Source organism: Clupea harengus, chromosome 5 (genome assembly GCF_900700415.2).
Source record: "Clupea harengus chromosome 5, Ch_v2.0.2, whole genome shotgun sequence".
NCBI lineage: Eukaryota > Metazoa > Chordata > Actinopteri > Clupeiformes > Clupeidae > Clupea > Clupea harengus.
In genome coordinates, this window is record NC_045156.1 from 22,193,756 (window position 1) to 22,214,077 (window position 20,322).

The 20,322-nt window shown below is 47.8% G+C and overlaps 1 protein-coding gene across 3 annotated transcripts in view; it reads left to right on the forward strand.

The window, feature by feature from the left end:
• The window catches only part of celsr2 (cadherin, EGF LAG seven-pass G-type receptor 2), a 68,569-nt gene that overhangs the window by 5,062 nt on the left and 43,185 nt on the right, over nucleotides 1-20,322 (forward strand). For all 3 annotated transcript variants that reach the window (XM_031568115.2, XM_031568116.2, XM_031568117.2), the window contains exon 2: nucleotides 17,624-18,352. In XM_031568115.2, coding sequence (XP_031423975.1) covers nucleotides 17,624-18,352 — 729 coding nt within the window. The remainder of the gene's footprint in view (nucleotides 1-17,623; nucleotides 18,353-20,322) is intronic.

Consider the following 20,322-nt stretch of genomic DNA (forward strand, 5'->3'; position numbering starts at 1 on the left):
CATGAAATGTTTAATGTAGGAGCCGCTCCGCACTCTGCCCGGCAGTGCTCAGAGCTTCTATATTAAACATGAAGAGGAATAATTAACATTCAAAGAATGAGGCTGATACGCGCACTAGATCCAGCGGTGTGTTTTTAATAGGTGGGATTAGTCATCCCCTATTCTGCCCTTTTTAGCATTCCACTGCGGCACTCGACTACCGCTCGCTTACAGAAGTGGACAGATTTATGAAGATGCTGGTTGGGGAAATGTTGCATTTGGGTTTCCAGGGAGCACTGCCCTCTCTGTCGCTCCCTGTCATTTGTCATCTTGTTAGACCACGCATGTTGTTGCAGTGACTTGATTGTGATCAATGTGTTGTCATGAATTTAAATGGCAGTTTGTGTGGGTGTGATGCATTTTGCAGGATGGCTGGGACCTTGGGGAAATGCTAGTGAGTCGTGGTTTTCTGTCAAACAGAAGCACATTCCTACCTTGTGTTTTTAACCTCTTGGCACAACAGAAAATGAGGTGGAAGCAAAGCTAATCTCGATTGCCTTGATGTTTGGTTTTGTTGCTGGATGTTTGTTCATTGTTGTTTTTTTGGCAAATCCAGCTATTTCAGAAACACTATAAATTTGGACTCCGGGAAGACTGACTTGAAATAGATGAATTATCAAATCGATAGCCCTGAGAGCTGTGTCATATTGAGCTTTTAACACAATACTCACCTATCACCAATATGACACTTTTCAGATAAGTTAATTACCTTTCTCCTCTATCACACAAAATTAGTTTTAGCCCAAATGAAACCCCAACCACAGGGACTGATGCCTTTTTACATCAGACCTGTTGTTGTTGCTATCTAAACAGAGCAAACACATTTTGAGAAAATTCAATTGTTCTGTGCACCCTAGTCTTTTTTTATTAGATTTAAGCAACCACTGAATTCTCACTTGACACCACAAATTATAGATTTGATTTGTGGCTGAAAAATGTGACTGAACTGGTAGAGTGGCAGTTTCTGTTTGCGTCTGTCTGTGCTGTTTTGAGTCACTGAGTCCTATGAGGCTGGCCTCATCTGTGACCTTGAACACTTACAGGCCTGTTTAGCAGCATTATCTAACTTGTACCTTTTGCAAGGAGCTCTAGCAGCTGGTATCAAGTGGGGGGAGGGAGGCTGCAATGCTCATCTCTTCAGATTTGTATTGTTGTTTAAGCACTGTATTATTGGGAGTCTGAGAAGTCTCAATGACAAATTAATATGGTGGTGGTGGGACATGATCATAATAGTAATTCGGATGATTTATTTTTCCATTCTCTTTCCCCCCCTGTTGTCATGGGGCTCGTTACCTCTGCCAGATCATTACCTTGGTGGCGCGCCATGGCAACGCCTTGTATTTTTTTGTTGTTTATGGTCAGGGTTCCCATGAGCCCCTTTAAGAAGGAAGAGGGTCCCGTGGCGACAGATGAGAGAGGCAGGCCTTGTCTTGGAGGAGACAAAGCTGCTAGATCGATCCCCAAGGCTGGGGGGCTCCTGCTAAATCCTGGGATGGGTTGGGGGTAGGGGTGGGGATGGGGAAGGACAGGAGGGGAACAGCTGTGGGCCAGTCCAGACCAATTAGAGGGCTGGACTCTTCAGAACATGGTTCCGCACCTGCTGAGTTGTGGAGAGAGAGAGAGAGAGAGAGAGAGAGAGAGAGAGAGAGAGAGAGAGAGAGAGAGAGAGAGAGAGAGAGAGAGAGAGAGAGAGAGAGAGAGAGAGAGAGAGAGAGAGAGAGAGAGAGAGAGAGAGAGAGAGAGAGAGAGAGAGAGAGAGAGAGAGAGGCAAAAGACAGATGAGGGAGGTATGGATGAGTGAGGAAAGGAGGGAGAAGAAGAGAGAAGGCAAGAGAGGGATGGCGGAAGGGAGGTGTAGACGAGGACGGTAGGGAGGAAGAAAAATAAAGAGAGGAGAGGGAAGTGGGGGAGGGAGAAAGGTGTCCTAAGACGGTGAGAGATGGGAAGGAGAGAGTGGTGTATCTACCACAGCAGTGGGACCCCCAGGGAGGACGCAGGTTGATGGCAAAAAAACGAGATTTTTAATTAAAAGTTTAACTGATTGATGAAATGAAATGGAAAATGTTAGCTGGCTGTTTAAATATATAAACACTATTAAGGAAACGCTATGCTACAGCTGATCTGTTTTTTTTTAATCATCATTATTATTATGATTTATTAATATTAAAAACAAGTAATAATGGGCACAGGGGCTGTTGTTTGGAGTACGCCGGGTTGTGGAGTCAGTGAAGCCGAACTAACAGATGTGTATGTGTTGTAATGTGTACATGTTTTTCATGTTCTAATCTAACTCATGCTTGAAGCGCCCTCCACCCCCCAGATTGCTGTCCCAGATGCCTCTTCTCACCTGACTGCTTTTCTCTGTTATATAACACCCCCGTTTCTCACTTCCCATAGTTCATGTACAATGAAGGAGTTGCCTTTGTTGTGTTGGCCATGACTGGATGTGTGCGATAAGGTGGGACTTTGTGCTGTAGATGGGATGGATTGAATGTCAGGGCAGTTGAAAATGGAAATATCTGTGTGGTATGAGCCCATGTTAGATTACCCCCTATCTACGGTACATACTGGATTAGCTCAAGTGAATACAATACCAGTTAAATCCACGTTCTTGATTTTGGATTTCAAATTTTTTTGGAAGTCATTTGGGTCTAGATGTTTTACTCCTGAAAACATATGTGAGCAGGTTTGCGCCAACAGTGATGCTTGTATGCTGATAACACATACACGCATATATGACAAACATATTTATTCATTTTAATGTGCACACATGATTATGCAAATAAAAAAAAGAAGATTGAAAACATTGCTTGTTACATGTAACAATTATACCTCAAACACTAGCTGGCCTGTTCACTGGTTTGGTTCAGCTCAACAAATGGTCTTAATCCTTCCTCTAGCCTTCCTGTATGTTGTTTGGCCTGGGGAAGCCCCCCTTGAGCAGACCTGTCGAAACACAGGCAGGCCTGTCCTCAGCAACACTGCTCCATTCCTGTCTCCAAAGACCGGCTCTTGTTGCTGCGCAGCTCACACTGCCAGCCATTAGACCTTGGATTAATCCACTCTACACTCAATTAGAGAGCCAGATTAAATGGCAAGGCGCCTGGGGGGGGGGCTCCCCCCCCCCCCCCCCCCCAATTAATATGCTGGATTAAGAATGCTTCCCAGTATCACTGCTCATGGGGAACTGTAGGTCCCTGTATGATTGTCAAACCTAGATTACAGTTGTAAAGGCAGTTGAAGAGATTTGATGCCTGGTTCACACTGCGTCGGATGCTAAATCCTGTCCCAGTGTTGTTCCTCAGTAAATGCCCAGCAACCTTCTCTGGAGATGAAATTACGAGGCTCCGTGAGCTGTGAGGTGCCTAAAGCAGAGGCTGTGCTAATGGGTGAAGCTTGAGGCTTCGTGGGTGTGGGTGGGTGGATGGGTGGGTTTGAGACTATGACTGAGTGTAACTGTGTAAAAATGTCAAGGTGCTTTTAGATTTAATGCCAGTGCCTCTCTCTATAAACAGTGTTTTTAATAGAGGAGGTCTGACAGAGAGGGGGGTGGGTGAGTGTCTGTGTGTGTGTGTGTTGTTTGCTCTGACTGGGTGTGTGCCTGTAGGTCACACACAGCGCAAAGCAAAGCTCTCATGGTGCGTCAGCCCTCCACATAGGTGGTCTGACTTACATCTGCCTCACTGCTCTCTGTCTACCTCACTGCTCTGCTCGTGGAGTGGGACATGTCCCTGTGTCTCTGACAGGCCTGAGCTAATGCAGGGGAACTCCTTAGGGCTCTCATCAACCCCTCATCACTGGTAATGCTGACCTTTCACCTCTGCCCTGTGAAAGCTGATGTCCGATGTCAGCCATAGCCCTGCACACATGAGTGCTATGAACTTCACAGCAGCAAAGGGCCATATAAAAGAGGTTTGAAATTAGGTTGTTGGTGTACTTTAATTGAATGTTGGGTTCTTAATTGAAGCCTCTGTCTGTTTGTGTTCCTCAAAGGGTTGCTCAGGGTGATGGTGTCTCTGAATCATTCACATGTATCATCGCAGTGGGCTGAAATTTGTTTTGTTTGCCGAGCTCGTCTGAATGAGAAATCAACCCGCAAGTGTGTCTGAGCATGTAAAATATTCAAATGAGTGTTTTGAATACTGGAATGTTTCAGTCTTGTGTACACACAGTCTCTGTTTGCTTGTGCTTTTGAGCTGCCTCCTGACTGGGAGAGCTGCATGCTTTCTCTTTCTCTATCTCTCTTACCCTCTTATTTGGTAGTTTTCTCTGGGTCTTTCTCTCTCTCTCTCTCTCACTCACTTGCTTTCTTTCTCTCTGTTTGTCTCTCTCTCCCTTTGTCTCTTGTTAGTTTGGTAGTTGTCTCTGTATGTTTTCTCTTTCTTTTTGCATCTCCCTCTGTGTCCTGTCTTTAGCCCTTCTCCCTCACACACACACACACACACACACACATCCCTGAGCCTGTGCGTAGCTCTGCTGCATTCTCCATCAGGAGCCCCCTCCTCTCTCCATTTCGAACACGTCCTGCATCCTGCCCCTGCCGAGTCCATCAGCTCCAGCGCCAGCGCTCCCTAATGTCATTACGGGAGATTAGGAATGTGAGCTCCGAGGGGGATAGTGTTCCTAGCGTTCCCCTCCTCGCCCGCTCCGGCTGTAATATTAGCTCCTCTCCGCCGGCCACGCCGAATTAACCGCCGTATTGAATGGATAAAAGTGGCAAGTTAGCAGCTGCATTTTTAAAAAAAGAATTCTGGAAAGTTCATACCGACCCCCGAGATGATGGAAGTACAGAACGGCACGTATCCTGTGTCCGAGTCCAAGTTGTTCTTGTTACTGGGATGGAGAACCAGAGGCTGGAGTGTTCTTAACAGCTCCTGAAGGACACCTGTATTTGGCTCACTGTCTCTCGGAATAGTTTGGATGTAGTAAGGGGTTTCTTAATGTCCGTGTGTGTTATGTGAGTTCATCAGGTGTGAGGGAAGTGGTGATGGATGTGTGCTGTGTGCTCTACTTCCCTCCTGGCCCACTTTTCCTCCCATGAGGTCATTAGTCAAAGGCCTCCTTGGAATTCTGGAGGGGAAAAAATGAATTCCATTTCTTTTCTACCTTCCCAATCTCAGCCCCCACCTCTCTCTCTCTCTCTTACCTGTCGCTCCTGTGCTATGGATTTGACCCGCTCTCTGTATCGCGCTTCTCTCTGTTTGGGGCTGCTCACTCTCTCTCTTTTGCAATGTTCTGCCTTTTCTTTTCATCACTTTGCTCCCCCATTCGTCCCGTGCCTGAGATGCTCAACTCTTTCACCCTTCCTCTTTTAAGTCCCCCCGCTGCCACCCTCTTTCTTTTTCCCTTCTCTTTCTCTCTCTCTCTCTCTCTCTCTCTCTCTTGCTCTCTTTCTCCTCTGTTCGCTCAAAGGGAAGAATGGCCAAGAGAAATGCTTTGTTAAGCAACCAGTTGTCATAGCGACCCCAGCAATGCTTGAGAAATTCCTGGTGGGTGGGGACTGTGGGGGGAGGTTCCCTTTGTGGACCTAAAGACAGAGATGGAGGTGGGGGGGGGGGTCTCAAGGGGAGGGGTGGCCCATAAGTTCTTAGAGTGTTGGCAGGGACGCCGTTTTTTAAGGCCAACTGGCCCCCTTCTCGGACTGAAGCCCAGTACCATGACCCCACAGCCCAGCGACTAATCCTCTATCATTAAGTGACCTTTTGACACCGAGGGAGCCCTCAAGTTAACCAATAACAATTGACCCTAATGCTGGGGCCTCCATCAGTCCTCCTGGGTGTGGTTCTCTAGTAATCGCAATATACTGTAGGGACTGGGTTGCAAATATACTTGGGTCAAGGAATATAGTTGTATCTCACAGGGTGAACTTTAATATCGTGTCCTCTTCAGCACATGTGAGCAGTTATACATGACTTTCTTGCTGCTTTGTCCATAAATAGCAGCCATTCTGACAACTCTGACATTCTGATAAGAATTCAGGCTGGCCTGTTATGGCTGCACTAAGTTGTGATCTCATGAGTGTAATCTCATTTGGGAGGATGGCATGTGTGAGGTGTGTGTGAGTGTGAGTGAGGGGTCTTGGCACATGTAGGATGGGATGGGTAGAGGGTGTAGCGAGTGGGATGAGAGGGATTGGGGAGGGGTGGTATCTGATTTCCTGCCGTTGGCTCGTCTCACAATGGCCGTGTCTCCTTTGTGAGCTGGCCTGGCCTCGCCTCTGCCCTGCTCTCCTGTCCGGATGAGCCAAGGGGGTTGTGTAGGGTGGAGGCGGGGGCGTTTTGGGATGACATCATCTGAATGTTTGGAAGAGGACAGAGGCTGGGGATTAGAGGCTGCCCATTGGAAGGGTTAGAGCCGGTGTCTGTTTAGGCATATCGGCCTGTCCTATCACATTGTGGCCCCCTTTGGCCAGACAATGGGCTGGTGAGTGTTGGCTGGGTCGGGCTGGATTTGAGCCGCTCCGCTCTTTGTTCCTTGCGCAGAAACTGTTTCCGCACCTCTCAGAAAAAAAAGACTTCCCTGGCCAGGGAAACAGCGTGTGCACAGGGGCAAAACGCCAGAGAATAAAAACACACCATGGCCCTGCTGAAGGTCTTGGCAACTCCAGTGTGACCAGTGTATTTTTTTTTTCTCTCCTCTCCACTTCATCAAGAAGTTTCCTGTTCTTCGCTTACTCTCTTTGACCTAGTTTCCTTCCTTATGAGGCATTCTATGGAACATATGACTAAAGAAAAGCGGGCTAATATTTAACATTTTAAGTTTAGTCATTGACATGTTAAATATGAACTTCACTGGGCTCATATCTGGTAAGGTATTTGGGAGTCAGGCACTGCTTTAGTGAGCTGTCACCCTAATATAGGACCAATTCAACCTGAACCATATTACCAGCCTATGAAATTATTGTAAACATGCTGTTTGTGTTTTGTGATGTTAATAATGTTTTTTTTATATAGTTTAAGTCATTGTTAGTAACTACTAGTCAGAGGACTGAGGGCTGTGCAGCTAACTAGCCAGATGGCTCCACTTGGAACTGTGCCAGAACAAGTTGGTTTTGTTATGGTTTGGTGGCTCTGTAAGAAAACCTAGATCATTTTACTTATTCAGCTGTTCCCAGCAAATGGACTGAACACAAAGGGCATCTCTCTACAGATGCCAAATATATGGAAAATTCCAACCGTATCTGCCCCTTCCGCTTCTCGGGATTAGTCCAAATGGAAAGGGCATTAGTGTCATTGTTTGTTTATTTGTTTGTGTGTTTGTGGAAATAGTTTTTTGTTTATCTTTTTGAGAGATGTTTGCGCTCATTAGCCCCGGCTTAATTGGGGCCGTTTTTTTACAATAGAGAGTCGCACTTTTGAAGTCGAGGCATTGATTTGATTTGAAATAATGATGTGGCTGGGGAATGGCTGAAATAACGTTGTTCAAAGCGGGGCGCCTCACTCACTGGGATTCTGAATATGACCTTGAGGAAAGTGAGCAGAGAGCACTCTGGTTGGAAACTCGCACGGTCACGCTCGGTCCGTGCCAGTGACTAATCTCCCTCTTGCCGCCTGTGCTGACGGAACAGTATGCTCTTAACATGCAAATACCCATAGATTTCAAAACCCCGCTTAAATCCACCTCGCTGGCCCTGTGTCGCATCATAATGGAGAAAAATGTCTGGAATGTTCTTCCTCTGCTGTGTCGCTAGCTATCAGCCCCCAGAAACGAGCGGTAATGGGTGTTCCAGTCACCCAGTCTCTTGGGTCCTGGATGACCTTGCAATCTGAGATTTTTTTTTGTGTGGATCTTGTGGATTTAGAGGCTGTTGACTTAGGAGGGTGTTGATCGGGAGAGCCGTTCTCCTTCATTGGATGATTGTCTTTAGGCTTGGAGGGCAGAAAGCTGATAAATACATTGCCTTAGCATGAACCAATCATTTCATCATTTCTCATGAGACTCATTCTCATTTTCTCTGATGTGAAGAGGTTAAAGGGATTTATGTGTTGCGTCATTGTGGGTCGCCCATCCTTTCCACTCTTTTTTTTTTTCTTGTCTTTCATCCCTATGCAGTATTTATGTTTTTTCCTTTACATTTTATTCCTTCTTTTTCACTCATACCCTAACAGACAGAGTGACACACACACAGATATATCCACATGTACACACACACTTACACACTCTCCCAAAGAAACCCTTAATCCCTTTTGCTACAGCTGTATTCTAGAATAAGCTCTCTCTCTCTTATTATGATGCAGAACAAATTATCATGAATTGTTTTTGTTTTCTCTCGAAATAAATTATACAGCACAATATCACTCCTTCTTCTTTATTTTTAATATGCCCACAGACATCTGTAGTTTAGGTGTTTTTAAATAAATAAAATGTTTTATTACGCTTCGGTCCAAGAGCCAGCCACGTCCTCTGAAGCTGGTGGAGCTCTCTCTTGTCCTCCCTGTGATATATGGAGGGCCCATGGTAATGTGGAGACCATCTCAGGGAGCAGCTGTCCCTGGACAACAGGAGGATTCCCCCATTAACCCCTCCACCTCCTGGCCAGCACCATTGTCTTCCCCCTCCGCCCATGGCCGCCTGACGGCTTGGGTTATTCTCTTTTTTTTTTTTTTTTTTTAAACTTACGAAGGTCTTTATTAATGATCAACTGTAGCCCAAGCATGAATGATTTGTTCCAAGCGGGTCCAACCAATAGGAGTTCACAATAATTTTCGAAATGAACCCCCCCCCCCCCCCCCGCCCCCCACCCCTGCCGTATATATTCTCTGCCTGTGTTTGCGGTCTTATTAATATTCAGGGATGGAGGCATGTTTGTTTGCTGTGGGCTCCTCCTGTGTGCTGCTCTTGTTGCAGAGGAGTGGAGTTCCAGCAGCATGGTAGTTCTGAAGTAGTCCTGTGCTGGTTGTGTGAGAAGAAGAAGAAGAAGGAGGGAGGGAACCAGGGTAGAAATGTAGGCCACTCGGTCTTCCCCTACAGTGCACCACAGCGTTTTGGTGGGGTGGGAAGAGAAGCTGTTAGGCCGTCGGTTGGCTTTCTTGGCTGGGGGTGTCGATGAGAGCACATTAACCCCCCCACCCCCACTCCCTATCTGATCCCCACCCCAACCCCTTTAGCTCCCCTCCATGGCAACAGCACAGCCAGTAGTAAATTGCAGTAGTTAGTTCACTCGGCACATTCCCCAATGACATTTCTAATGTGCTCTCTCTGCTGCAGCTCTGCCTTTGATCCTCCCGCCTTACCAAGCACAGTCCTGTTTACTTCTCTCTCTGTTTTCATCTCTGCTAATTGAAAGAACATCAGCAAACGAAGATGTCGGCAGGATTTTTCTAACTCATTACTTATTAGCATTAACTCACATAAAGCTTGTGATTTTATTATTATTATTATTATTTTTTTACTTTTCTTTTTGAGGCTGCAGCCTTCACTTGGCTGTCAGATCAGCAGCTCTTGTAAAAAATCTTTTCCTCATCGAGTTAACAGCATGGGGTAAAAGAGTGCCTCCCGCCCCTGTCTGCTCTCTTTAACCTGCCCGCTCCTCACTAATGTCTACTGAAGGCTTGACTTCCTCACTCTCCCGGGTCGGGGGGGCCTCGACAAGAGCTTGCTCTCCGCCCACTGATTGGCTCAGTAGAGGTGGATTAAAAGCCCTGCTCTCCCACTGAGCACGCTCTGTTCCTGCATATGTCTGTGTTCAGGTGGAACAGGAGCTCTAATTTGGTTCCCATGACACCCATCTGCCCCATAGCAACGGGGGATTCAAGATAAACTTGTGATTAGAACTTGCATGAGGGGCTCTCATTTGCCTCCATCTCCTTTAGGTAGTCTATTGTTTAGTGCAAGAATGAAAGTGGAGCTTTTTGTCTTTCAGTTTTAATGTTGGGCTTTCACACAAGAGTCTCATCCCCTTAGTATCAGAACATCTCTGGGATTGTACAAGTCAACTGCTGAATCATTTCTGTGATCCCTGAGATCCATTTTTCCTTCGCATCACGGCAGTGCAGCATAATTATGACACAATCATGGCCTGGTGAAGAGCCAGGCCCCCGCTGTCGGTGTGATTGGAAGCAGCCGTTAATTACAGTGGCAGAGATGGCACAGGGAGCCCGCCAAACAAAACCTCGTTGATATGCAGCGAATGGAACGCGGACGAAAGTCATGGGGGCACCGCGTTACACACTCGCAAACGAACAGAACCGCTCGGCTTGGCTCTTGTCAGGTCTCGGTGACAGCTTGGAAAGGTCCGGTCTGTTTTTATAATTACAGTGACATTCCTGGGGTCACTCCCCGGCAGGTAATTAGATTATGTTTAAGCGTGTGTTTTGTCTCTTGTTGGAGAACCCAGGTGTCACAGAGAGCCTCTTTCTGAAAGCAGTAGCTCAGTGTTGGATGCCTAGAATAAGCTGAAGGGAAGTCAGGTGGCTGTTGTTTCTTTCTGTAAATCTCTGTAAAGGCCTTGAGCTTTTGTAGAGACTCCCCTAACATTCCCCAGCCTCCCCTTTTCAAACGGCCCACCTTTTCTTCACCCGGAGTGGAGTGGCACTTGAGCAAACCCCTGCTTTAAAACAAGCCGGAATCCCCAAAAGTTGGAAAATGCAGATGAAGCGAGAGATGGGTAGATGAAGTCCCCATCTGCAGTGGAGTGTTTGAAGAGATGGATACCCCTGTGAATAGAAAGAGAGAGAGGGGGAGAGGGAGAGAGAGAAAAAAGGGGGGTGGCATTGATGAATTAAAACGTACAGTAGAGTCTGCCTCCGCTCCACTTCTCCACACAGATCACTAATGCATGAACTTGACCCCGATCTTTGAAAGCACACAAACGTGCCTCTGCACCACTGGATGCTTTGATGTGTGTGTGTGTGTGTGTGTGTGTGTGTGTGTGTGTGTGTGCGTGCACGTGCGTGCACATATTTGCCTCTATGCCTGGATGTTTGTATGTGTGCCTGCATTTGATGTGTGTGTATGAGCATGGTTGTGTGTGTGTGTGTGTGTGTGTGTGTGTGTGTGTGAATATCCATCAGCGTGTGTGTGTGTGTGTGTGTGTGTGTGTACACATGTGTTTGGGTGTGCACGCTGGTGTGGCAGTTGATATCTCCCGGTCTGTAATGATGGGGATTGGCTCTCCCTGGCTCACCGCTCCGCTGATGTGCTGCTTATCTTTGCCCGTGTTCTTGGCTGCAGTTTTAATGCGGCCGCTGCTCCTATCCACACGCCTTACCCACACTTAGCTCATGTTCCTTAATCACTTAATCACGCCATGCTGGTGTGTGTGTGTATCTGTATGTGGGGATGCCTGTGTTTTGCGTGCACAATGTAAAGCCATGCCAGCCCTGGTGTGTGTGTGTGTGTGTGTGTGTGTATGAAGGGTGCCTGCATCTGTAATGCGTGCCGTGTGTGTGCATCTAATGTAAAGATATATGGATGTCCGTGCTACCTCCGATCACATGCTTGTCCATGCAGCTTTGTTTGAATGCCTGTTTGGACTCGTACACACATTTACTGCGTTCTTTATCAGTAAGGCGACCCCTGTGAGTGAGTGTGTGGGTGTGTGTGTGTGTGTGTGTGTGTGTGTGTGTGTGTGTGCATTTAGTGTGGGTGTGTGGGTGAGAGTATTTTAGGTGTTACTCCAGTGTCTCTCTGCTCGCCTCCAGTGAGTTCCTGAACACTGCTGACGAAGCCTAAAACCATCAAAGCTTGTCCAAGAACTGCATTTTCACACAGTGCACAGTCAACGGTATCGGATTTTCTAAGCCGTACCCAAAATCCACTGCTGCCACTGACTTGATTGCGAGCATTAAGATGAGTCTGTGTGTGTGTGTGTGTGTGTGGATATGAATGTATGTGTGTTAACTTCCTCAACACATGATCCACACATCTAAGCACATGATTCCCTGAAGGCGATATATACCACAAATATAGCACACCTGACCGTGATGGCTGGCTGCCATAGAGTGCCTCATCTGCCCTCTCATTTGCCCTCTCTCTGTTCCTCTTTCCCTTCCCTCTATTTCTTTCTCTAGCAGTCTCTCTTTCCTTTGCTCCATCTGTCTGCTTCTTTCTCTCCCTTTTCTCTCCCGCTTGCTGTTTTTACCTCTCCTGGTCCTCCTCTCTAACTAACCCTCTCTCCTTCTCTGTCTTGTGTACTCTCTCGCTCTGTTTCTAGGTTTCTCTCCATCTCCCTCTCCCTCACTCTCTCCCTCCCCGGTTTCTCCCTCTCCCTCTCTCGCTCTCTCTCTGTGGGGGACGTGTGTGTGCGCGCTGGCGCCATGTGTGATTGTGATGTGCTGTGACTCGTGTGGCAGTCTTTCTCTTTCTCCTGGCCCAGCCTCTGCAGGCTCCTCGTTAGCCTCTCTCACTGCTCTACTCTACCCTCCTGTCCTCTCTCACTGCTCTACTCTACCCTCCTGTCCTGTCCAACTCTCACTGCTCTTCTCTCCATCCCACATCTTCCACTGCGCTCTCTCCTTATCCCTCGTTTTCTTTCTCCCCTTGTCCATCCATCTCGCTGAGCATGTGTCGCTTTTCTCTGTTTTTTTTCTGTCTTTGTTTCTCTCTTGTGCCCTATCATTATCCTGTCATCTCTCTCTCTCGTCTTCTCCGTCTCTCTCCTGTCCTCTCCTCCTCTGCCTCTCTCTCTCTCTCTCTCTCTCTTCCTCTGTCTCTCTTACTTTACTCTGTCTTTCACAGCCCCCCCCCCTCTCTCTCTCTCTCTCTCTCTCTCTCTCTCTCTTCCTGTCTCTCTTACTTTACTCTGTCTTTCACAGCCCCCTTCTCTCTCTCGCTCTCTCTCGCTCTCTCTCTCTCTTCCTCTGTCTCTCTTACTTTCCCCTGTGTCTTTCTCAGCCCCCCCCCCCTCTCCCTCTCTCTCTCTCTCTCTCTCCCTCACTCCTTGTCATATCCAGCTGTGCAGCAGTGAGTGGTCTTTGAGTGTATGTGTTGTTGTTGTTGTTGAGGAGTTGTCTGTGTTCTACTGATTGGAGCCTGTGCGCTGCACACACACACACACACACACACACTTCCACTGCTTACTGCTCCCAGACCACAGGCACTATAAGAGAAAAGTAAGTGAGACTCCCAAGCTTAAATCCAATTCACTTTAATCTGCTCAAAAACCATAATGCCGCCTTCTACCACCACGAACAACCCCACCCCACCCCGCCCCTACACGCGCGCACACACACACTTTCTTCCTTTGTACGTTCCATTTCTGTCTCCTGCTCCCTTTCCATCCCTGTTTCCCTCTCTCTCTTTCTCTTCTAGTGAGTGTGTTTCTCTAGCTCTCGCCCACATTTGACCTATATTTTATCATGCGATGACAAGCTTGTAATGCACTCATTATTAGGAGCAGCTCTTTGCAGACAGGTTACAGATAAAGGCTCTTGGTTGTTAGTGTGTGAACGGGGAGGGTAATGAGGCCTGTGTGTGTGTGTGTGTGTGTGTGTGTGTGTGTGTGTGTGCGCGCTCCTTCGTCAAGGCGAGCTGAAAATGTGCCACTCGCTCATCAGCCACTGGGCAGGAGAGGAGCAGAGATGCCACTCTATTAATATTTCAGAGAAGGGCAGTGAGGCGCTACACTGAGTGCCCCCCCCCCCCCACACACACACACACATGCCACGCCCCTTCACGCTTCCTTCCCCTGCACAGAAACAACATGGAATTCTTATTATCTTACAGAATAGACACACACACACACACACACACACACACACACCCATATACAGCAGTCCACCCAGAGACAAACAGCTTTCAGAGCCCTGACACACTCACACAGACACGCTAGTCCACCCATAGAATAACCACCTACTTGCCACACACAAATACAAATGCACAAACACGCACTATTCCATCCACAGAATAACAGCTCTCTTGAGACACACACGCACACACACACACACACACACACACACGCACGCACTAGGGAGCTGCAGTAGTGGGCTCCCAGGGCTGAGGAACTCTGGGATTTGTCATAATGAGGGCATCTCAGCTTGAGGTTTCCATGTGATTTGTCCCTGAAAATATATCATTCTGCTGCAATACTGTTGAGTTCGGCTGCACTGACAAAGCACACACCCATTATTCATACTTCTGTATGGACACATGGTGTGTGTGTGTGTGTGTGTGTGTGTGTGTGTGTGTGTGTGTGTGTGTACAGATGAATGTGTATGTGGTCATGCTCGTGGCTCAGACATACCTCCAGAGCTTTCATGAGTCACCCTTATGAAGCAGACTTGCCTGTTGTCTTCAGAATCCAAACTAAAGTGGATTTAAGGCATCTTTAAGAACTGTCAGAAGAGATGGACCATCCCTCACTTCCTGTTCCAGAAGAGATGCTCTTATCCTCAGGACTACTGGCACACACTCAGGCTCACGCCCACTCCCACACACACACACACACACACACACACACACACACACACACACACACACACTGTAGCAAAAACAGACAGTGAGAGAAAGATGCAGTGTGTGTCAGACAGGCCTGGAGCAATCCTGGCAGTGAGGGGTGTCTCTCTGTGTGTGTGTGTGTGTGTGTGTGTGTGTGTGTGTGTGTGTGTGTGTGGTGGCATAGCTTGTATGGTTCACTGAGCCCAAAAGACCGTCGCTAACATAGATTCCCCCTCCTCGCCACCCCACCCCCAAGTTCCATCCACATGGTATTGGTCTTTGTCCCCTAAAGTAACTAGTCCTAAGCACATGCAGGCTGGATTCCCTCACACAGCCCAGAGATTCTCTCCTCCCCGGCCCTCAGGCCTGAGCCCTGCGTGGGTCCCCTGCCAACCTTGAACCCGGGCCAGGAACGCAGAGGGCGTCATTTAAGGGACAGCAGCCTGCAGTCGTCCTCCAGCTTTTAAAAGCGATTTAGCCCAATTCCACTGTCTGCCCAGATGCAGACTTTTTTCTAATCTCTCGATAAAGTGATCTAGGTTTGTGTCATACTAGTTTTTAGACAAAGGAAGAGATTTGTTTGCTTTAAGAAGGACTGTGTTTTAAGCAGGATGCCTTTTTTTTGTATGGTGGGGTAGTGGATAGCAACATCCTGTCCCCAATTGTCATGCAGATATTTAGCGGTCTGCTGAGATTCAGTGGCATAACGGCGTGACCACTCGGTGCTTCCCTTTGTTAAAATGAATGAGCCACACTCATTAAAACAATGATCTGTGTGCATCTGCATCTGAAAAGCCTGCTTACAGTATGCCTGGTGTTCCTAGGCTTTGTTTGTGTGTGTGTGTGTGTGTGTGTGTGTGTGTGTGTGTGTGTGTGTGTGTGTGTGTGTGTGTGTGTGTGTGTGTGTGTGTGTGTGTGTGTGTGTGTGTCTCTGTGAGAAAGGGAGAGAAAGAGGTGCTAAGGTAATAGTCTTTTGAGGTACTGTTGTGTAGAAATTGTAACGGGTAAGTGATGTCTCTCTGTGGGTTGATTTGAATGCTTATTTACTTGACATGCCGCCTCAGTAGGCTGCCTTCACTGACCCACATAACCCCAGACACCACACCACACCACACTGCATGAAAAAACTAAATACATTTTTTCCCCTGACAATGACTAACTGTACGCAATAAGCAACATTCTCTCCAGAGCCAACAATCAAAACCATGGACACTGTTGGGTTGAGCTTGGGACAGATGTCAATCAGTCTTGCCAATATGAGATGAACTGATGTATCTATCAAGCTTGTGCTGTGCAGCTAGTGAAGGAAGGCACAAACAGTGTCTAGGTCAAGTCAACTTTTATTTGTATTTCCATATACAGTATGCATCCATCATACATACAGGGGAAATTAGACACCCCAACCCCTCCATCAGAGAGAGGCCCCCACACCCCCCATCAAAAATCCCAAAAGTATCCTGAAATTTCTTCACTGTGCTGAACCTTGATCTTGAGCCAGTCTCTCAATGTGGCCCAGTGCAGTGTGGCCTGTGTCTGAGGACCTGGGTGCGTGCATGCGTGTGTGCGTGCTGCTCATTGCATGTGACAGATGATGGGGGCTTTTTCAAAACCTTTGAGGTGTTTCCATTCCTCTCGAGGACCCTGGGATTACAGATTCAGACCTGGAAGTGATCATCCTGATGCTTCTTCAACAGGTTCTCCCCATATCTGTGTGTGTGTGTGTGTGTGTGTGTGTGTGTGTGTGTGTGTGTGTGTGTGCGCGTGCGCACATTGTCTAACTGCTGTTTAACATCTGACTTAATTATTGCAATTCTTCTATGTTTCAACTTTGCACTGTGGCTGTGTGTGTGCTCACGTATTTGAGAGAGGGGGCGGTTCTCTGCCAGGACTTGGGTCCCGTATGTGGTCCAGAAGGGCTCAACTGAGAGCAGCCAGATTAAAGCTGTGTTCAAACACGGCAGCACTCTCTCTCTCTCTCTCATGCACTGTTTCTCGCTCACTTATCTTATATCTCTCTATCACCCTTGCCCCTCTTCCCCCCTCTCTCTATCGCTCTTCCCCCCCGCCCCCCCCCCCCCCCCCCCCCCCCCCCCCCTCTCGCTGTGTCTTCATCATGCCAGTGGCCATGGATCCGGTGGGCCTGGCAGTGTGAGTGTTTGTTTGTGTGGGTTCTTGTCCAGTGGAGCCGAGGGGTTCTGTTCCCTGGCCCGGCTCCAGAGGCCCATCACAAAGCGGGCCATTGACGATTGTGGGGGCCCGAAGGGGCTCAAGCTTGTTTTCACTCCGGGGTTGATTTGATTATACGAGTTTTGTGTTGGCCACTCCTTTGCCTCAAGGCCAAAACAGAAGCCTCAAGGCCAGCGCTTAAAAACAGCTACAAATAGCCTTGTTTTTTTCCCCCTCCTCTCTCCACCTCTCCTCGTCCGCTTTCTACTCTTCCCCTCCTTCATCCTGTGCTCCCGTGATGCCACAAGCACCTCCAGCTACGCGGCTAGGCGACGTTACAGAGGAATGCGAGCTCACACTGTTGAAAAATGAATGGGGGTTTGTCCCAATTGAAAAAGTTGGATGACCTCCCCTGAGGTACGGCTTCCCTCAGTGATAAACTATACACCTCTCTTTCTCCTTTCCCCTCCAGTGTTGTGGTCTGCTGAAATAGTTACGTAAGGGCGAGCATGAGGGCTGCTGTTGGATTGGCGCATCGCATCAACCCTGTGCTCGTTAGGGAAAAATGTAGGACAGGACCACTCTCTCTTTATTTTTCTCCTTACGTGGTTTAGATTCTCAGTTCTCTCGTCGGGGTGATTACTCTGCTTGTTAAGCCAAGGAGAGGTCCCTGTTCACTCTGATTTCTTAACGAGCCGTTTGCTTTGTATGATTGTACAAGGTTGGATGTTGAAATGTGTGGTGATCACCAAAGACATGTGCAGGTCATGCATTTCAAATTCAAGGTGCATAAAATCATCGGAATCGGGAGTTATGTTAGCTTTTTGTCTTCTGTCTGTGTCCAACTGTTGCTCCTCTTTATCTAGAAATTCCTGAGGTTCTGTACGTGTTACCAAATGCTGATAGTGTTCAATGGCATGTTAAAGCACACATTGCAGCTCAAACCTTCTAACCTAACCTAAACTCCTGTGGTTTATATAGTAGCTCAACTGATCTCTCTCTCTTTGTTTGTGTTTCTCCCTCTCTCTCTCTCTCTCTGTAGATGGGGTCCATTCAGTGTCGGCCCAGTGTCTGCTGCAGGTGACCATCATCACGGATGAGATGCTCTCCAACAGCATCACTCTGCGCCTGGCCAACACGTCTCAGGAGCGCTTCCTGTCCCTGCTGCTGGCCCAGTTCCTGGATGGCGTGGCACGCGTGCTCTCCGCATCGCGTGAGGACGTGGTCGTCTTCAACGTCCAGGACGACACCGACGTCAGCGCCAGCATCCTCAACGTCAGCCTCTCTGTGGCCGTGCCAGGTGACGGTGGTGGCGGTGGCAGCGGCGGTGGCAGGGGAGGAGGAGGGAGCGGGGTTGGGAGCAGGCGGGGCCCGGGCGTAACAGGAAGAGGAGGCCACGCCGTGGAGTTCCTGGGCTCCGAGGAGCTGCAGGAGCGCCTGTACCTAAACCGCAGCCTGCTGGCGCGCATCTCCTCGCAGGAGGTGCTGCCGTTCGACGACAACATCTGCCTGCGCGAGCCCTGCGAGAACTACATGAAGTGCGTATCCGTGCTCAAGTTCGACAGCCTGGCCCCCTTTGTGGCCTCCGACACCATCCTGTTCCGGCCCATCCAGCCCATCGCTGGCCTGCGGTGCCGCTGCCCTGCAGGCTTCACCGGGGACTACTGCGAGACTGAGGTGGACCTGTGCTACTCCAAGCCCTGCGGACCCCACGGCATCTGCCGCAGCAGAGAAGGAGGCTACACCTGCGAGTGTCTGGATGACTACACAGGTACGTGTGTATCTTTCTTTCTTTCTCTCTCTCTCTCTCTCTTTCTCTCTCTCTCTCTCTCCCTCTCCCTCTCCCTCCTCTCTTTCCGTTCCTCTCTCTTTTTCCCACTTGTTTTCTCACTTGTCCTCTCTTTAATGTTCTAATGTATGCCTTTGCATAGCCCTGTCCCCTGCCGTAGCCTTACTGCAATGTAACCACACGTCACAGCAACACAGACCACAACAACTGTGATGGGTCCACTTGCCAGGCATTTGGGGCTGTGTTAAAACCGATCATGCCGCTATGAATTGCTGACCGTTGTTTACTTCGCTAGCAAGCTGTCTACTTTGTGGGTAGTTAGCTTGCTAACATAAGCTAATGTAAGCTAACGTTAGATAGGTGGCTGGCAGACGCCTCGCAAATCACCTCAGACATTTTCTCTGTAACTTTGGATTTTTTCAAACATTACATTCATATACAAATACGGCCATAAGAAGGAGACTGAGTAGTTTCATTTTTTGTAGGCACACACACCTGCGCACAAGTATAAATATTCCCACCGGTATAGGCCACTTGCGTAGGCTACAGTGTATCCTTTGCGTAGAACCTATATACAACCATAAATCAGCCTTTACCACAATGACCTCTAACTATGGATCTCATAGGCTTCTCTTGCAGTGCAAGGCTTTTAAGAAGGGCCGTGTGTGACACCAAAGGTTTAACACAAAGAGTATGACACAAGTTTAAATTATTGAGAAGTAACCTTGGTCTAGGTTTTTGCTTTCTTTATTCATAAAGAACAGTACTCCTTTTGCTTCAAATGAGCTCTTTTAGAAATTGGTTATACAAGAATGTGCAGAAGGCCTGACAAAGGTAACCATGTGACTTGCCCTGAAGCATAGTCGTGTCTCACCACAGCCAACGTGCCCGAGTGCATCAGGTGTCCTTGTGAGACGTGAATCTCAGTGTTGGTATGGTACTTGAAGTCCATCCAATGCCTCTTTTGCTAGGTGGTTAGTCGTGATCACGCTTGAATGATATCAGTGTCTGAGGCTCTCCAGAGTGCTACAGTCAAACCGGAAAGTCTGCACACCCCTTTCACCTTCTCCACGTTTTATTACGTTAGACATATTCTATAATAGATTGAGTTCATTTTTTGTCACAGAATTCTACACAAAATAGTCCATAATGACAAAGTGAAAACAGGTTTTAAGACATTTGTGCTAATTTATTAAAAATCAAAATGTAATATATCATATGCACACCTTTTTTATATGACTTTCCGACTTGACTGTACTTCAGGGCGAATAAGAAACCCAACCGATTCTGAATCTGCGGCGCAGTTGTAGGTCGCCCACAAGAACTTTGATTGGATTATTTTGTCCTTAATCCTTACAGGTCAACACCTGATTCTGAGCTTTTTATTACAAGTTAATATGTCTGCTGTACTATATAGCACCGTTTATAGCACTTAGATTAACATTGGTCAAGTATTGCAGTCATCTTCATATTGATTGGATACCCATAAAAGGGCAAATTGCGATATGATTGAATGTGGCATGGAGATTGAACTGTGTTGCACCCGAGGAAGACCCAGTCCATCAGACGTGTTCAAACATGATTCCCTGTTAAACGACTGCGCAGGGAGCCATAGTCTGCTGCCCAGGACTGGGCAGTGCATAGGGAGTACAGAGAGCCATAGTGTGCTGCACAGGACTGGGCAGTGCATAGGGAGTACGGTGATGTGGCACTGATCTAATAATCGCCTCCATCTGCCTGTAGAGGGAGAGAACTAAATTAAACATGGAAAAAGCTTTTCAGCAGCAGCCATCAAATTCTGTTTTTCTTGCTTTCCCTCTCCGTCTTCCTCATCCACTCTCTCTCTCTCGCGCTTGCTTGCTTGCTCGCTCTCTCTATTCTCTCTCGCTCTCTCTCTCTCTCTCTCTCTCTCTCTGTCTCTCTCACTCTCTCTCTCTCTTTCTCTCTGTCAC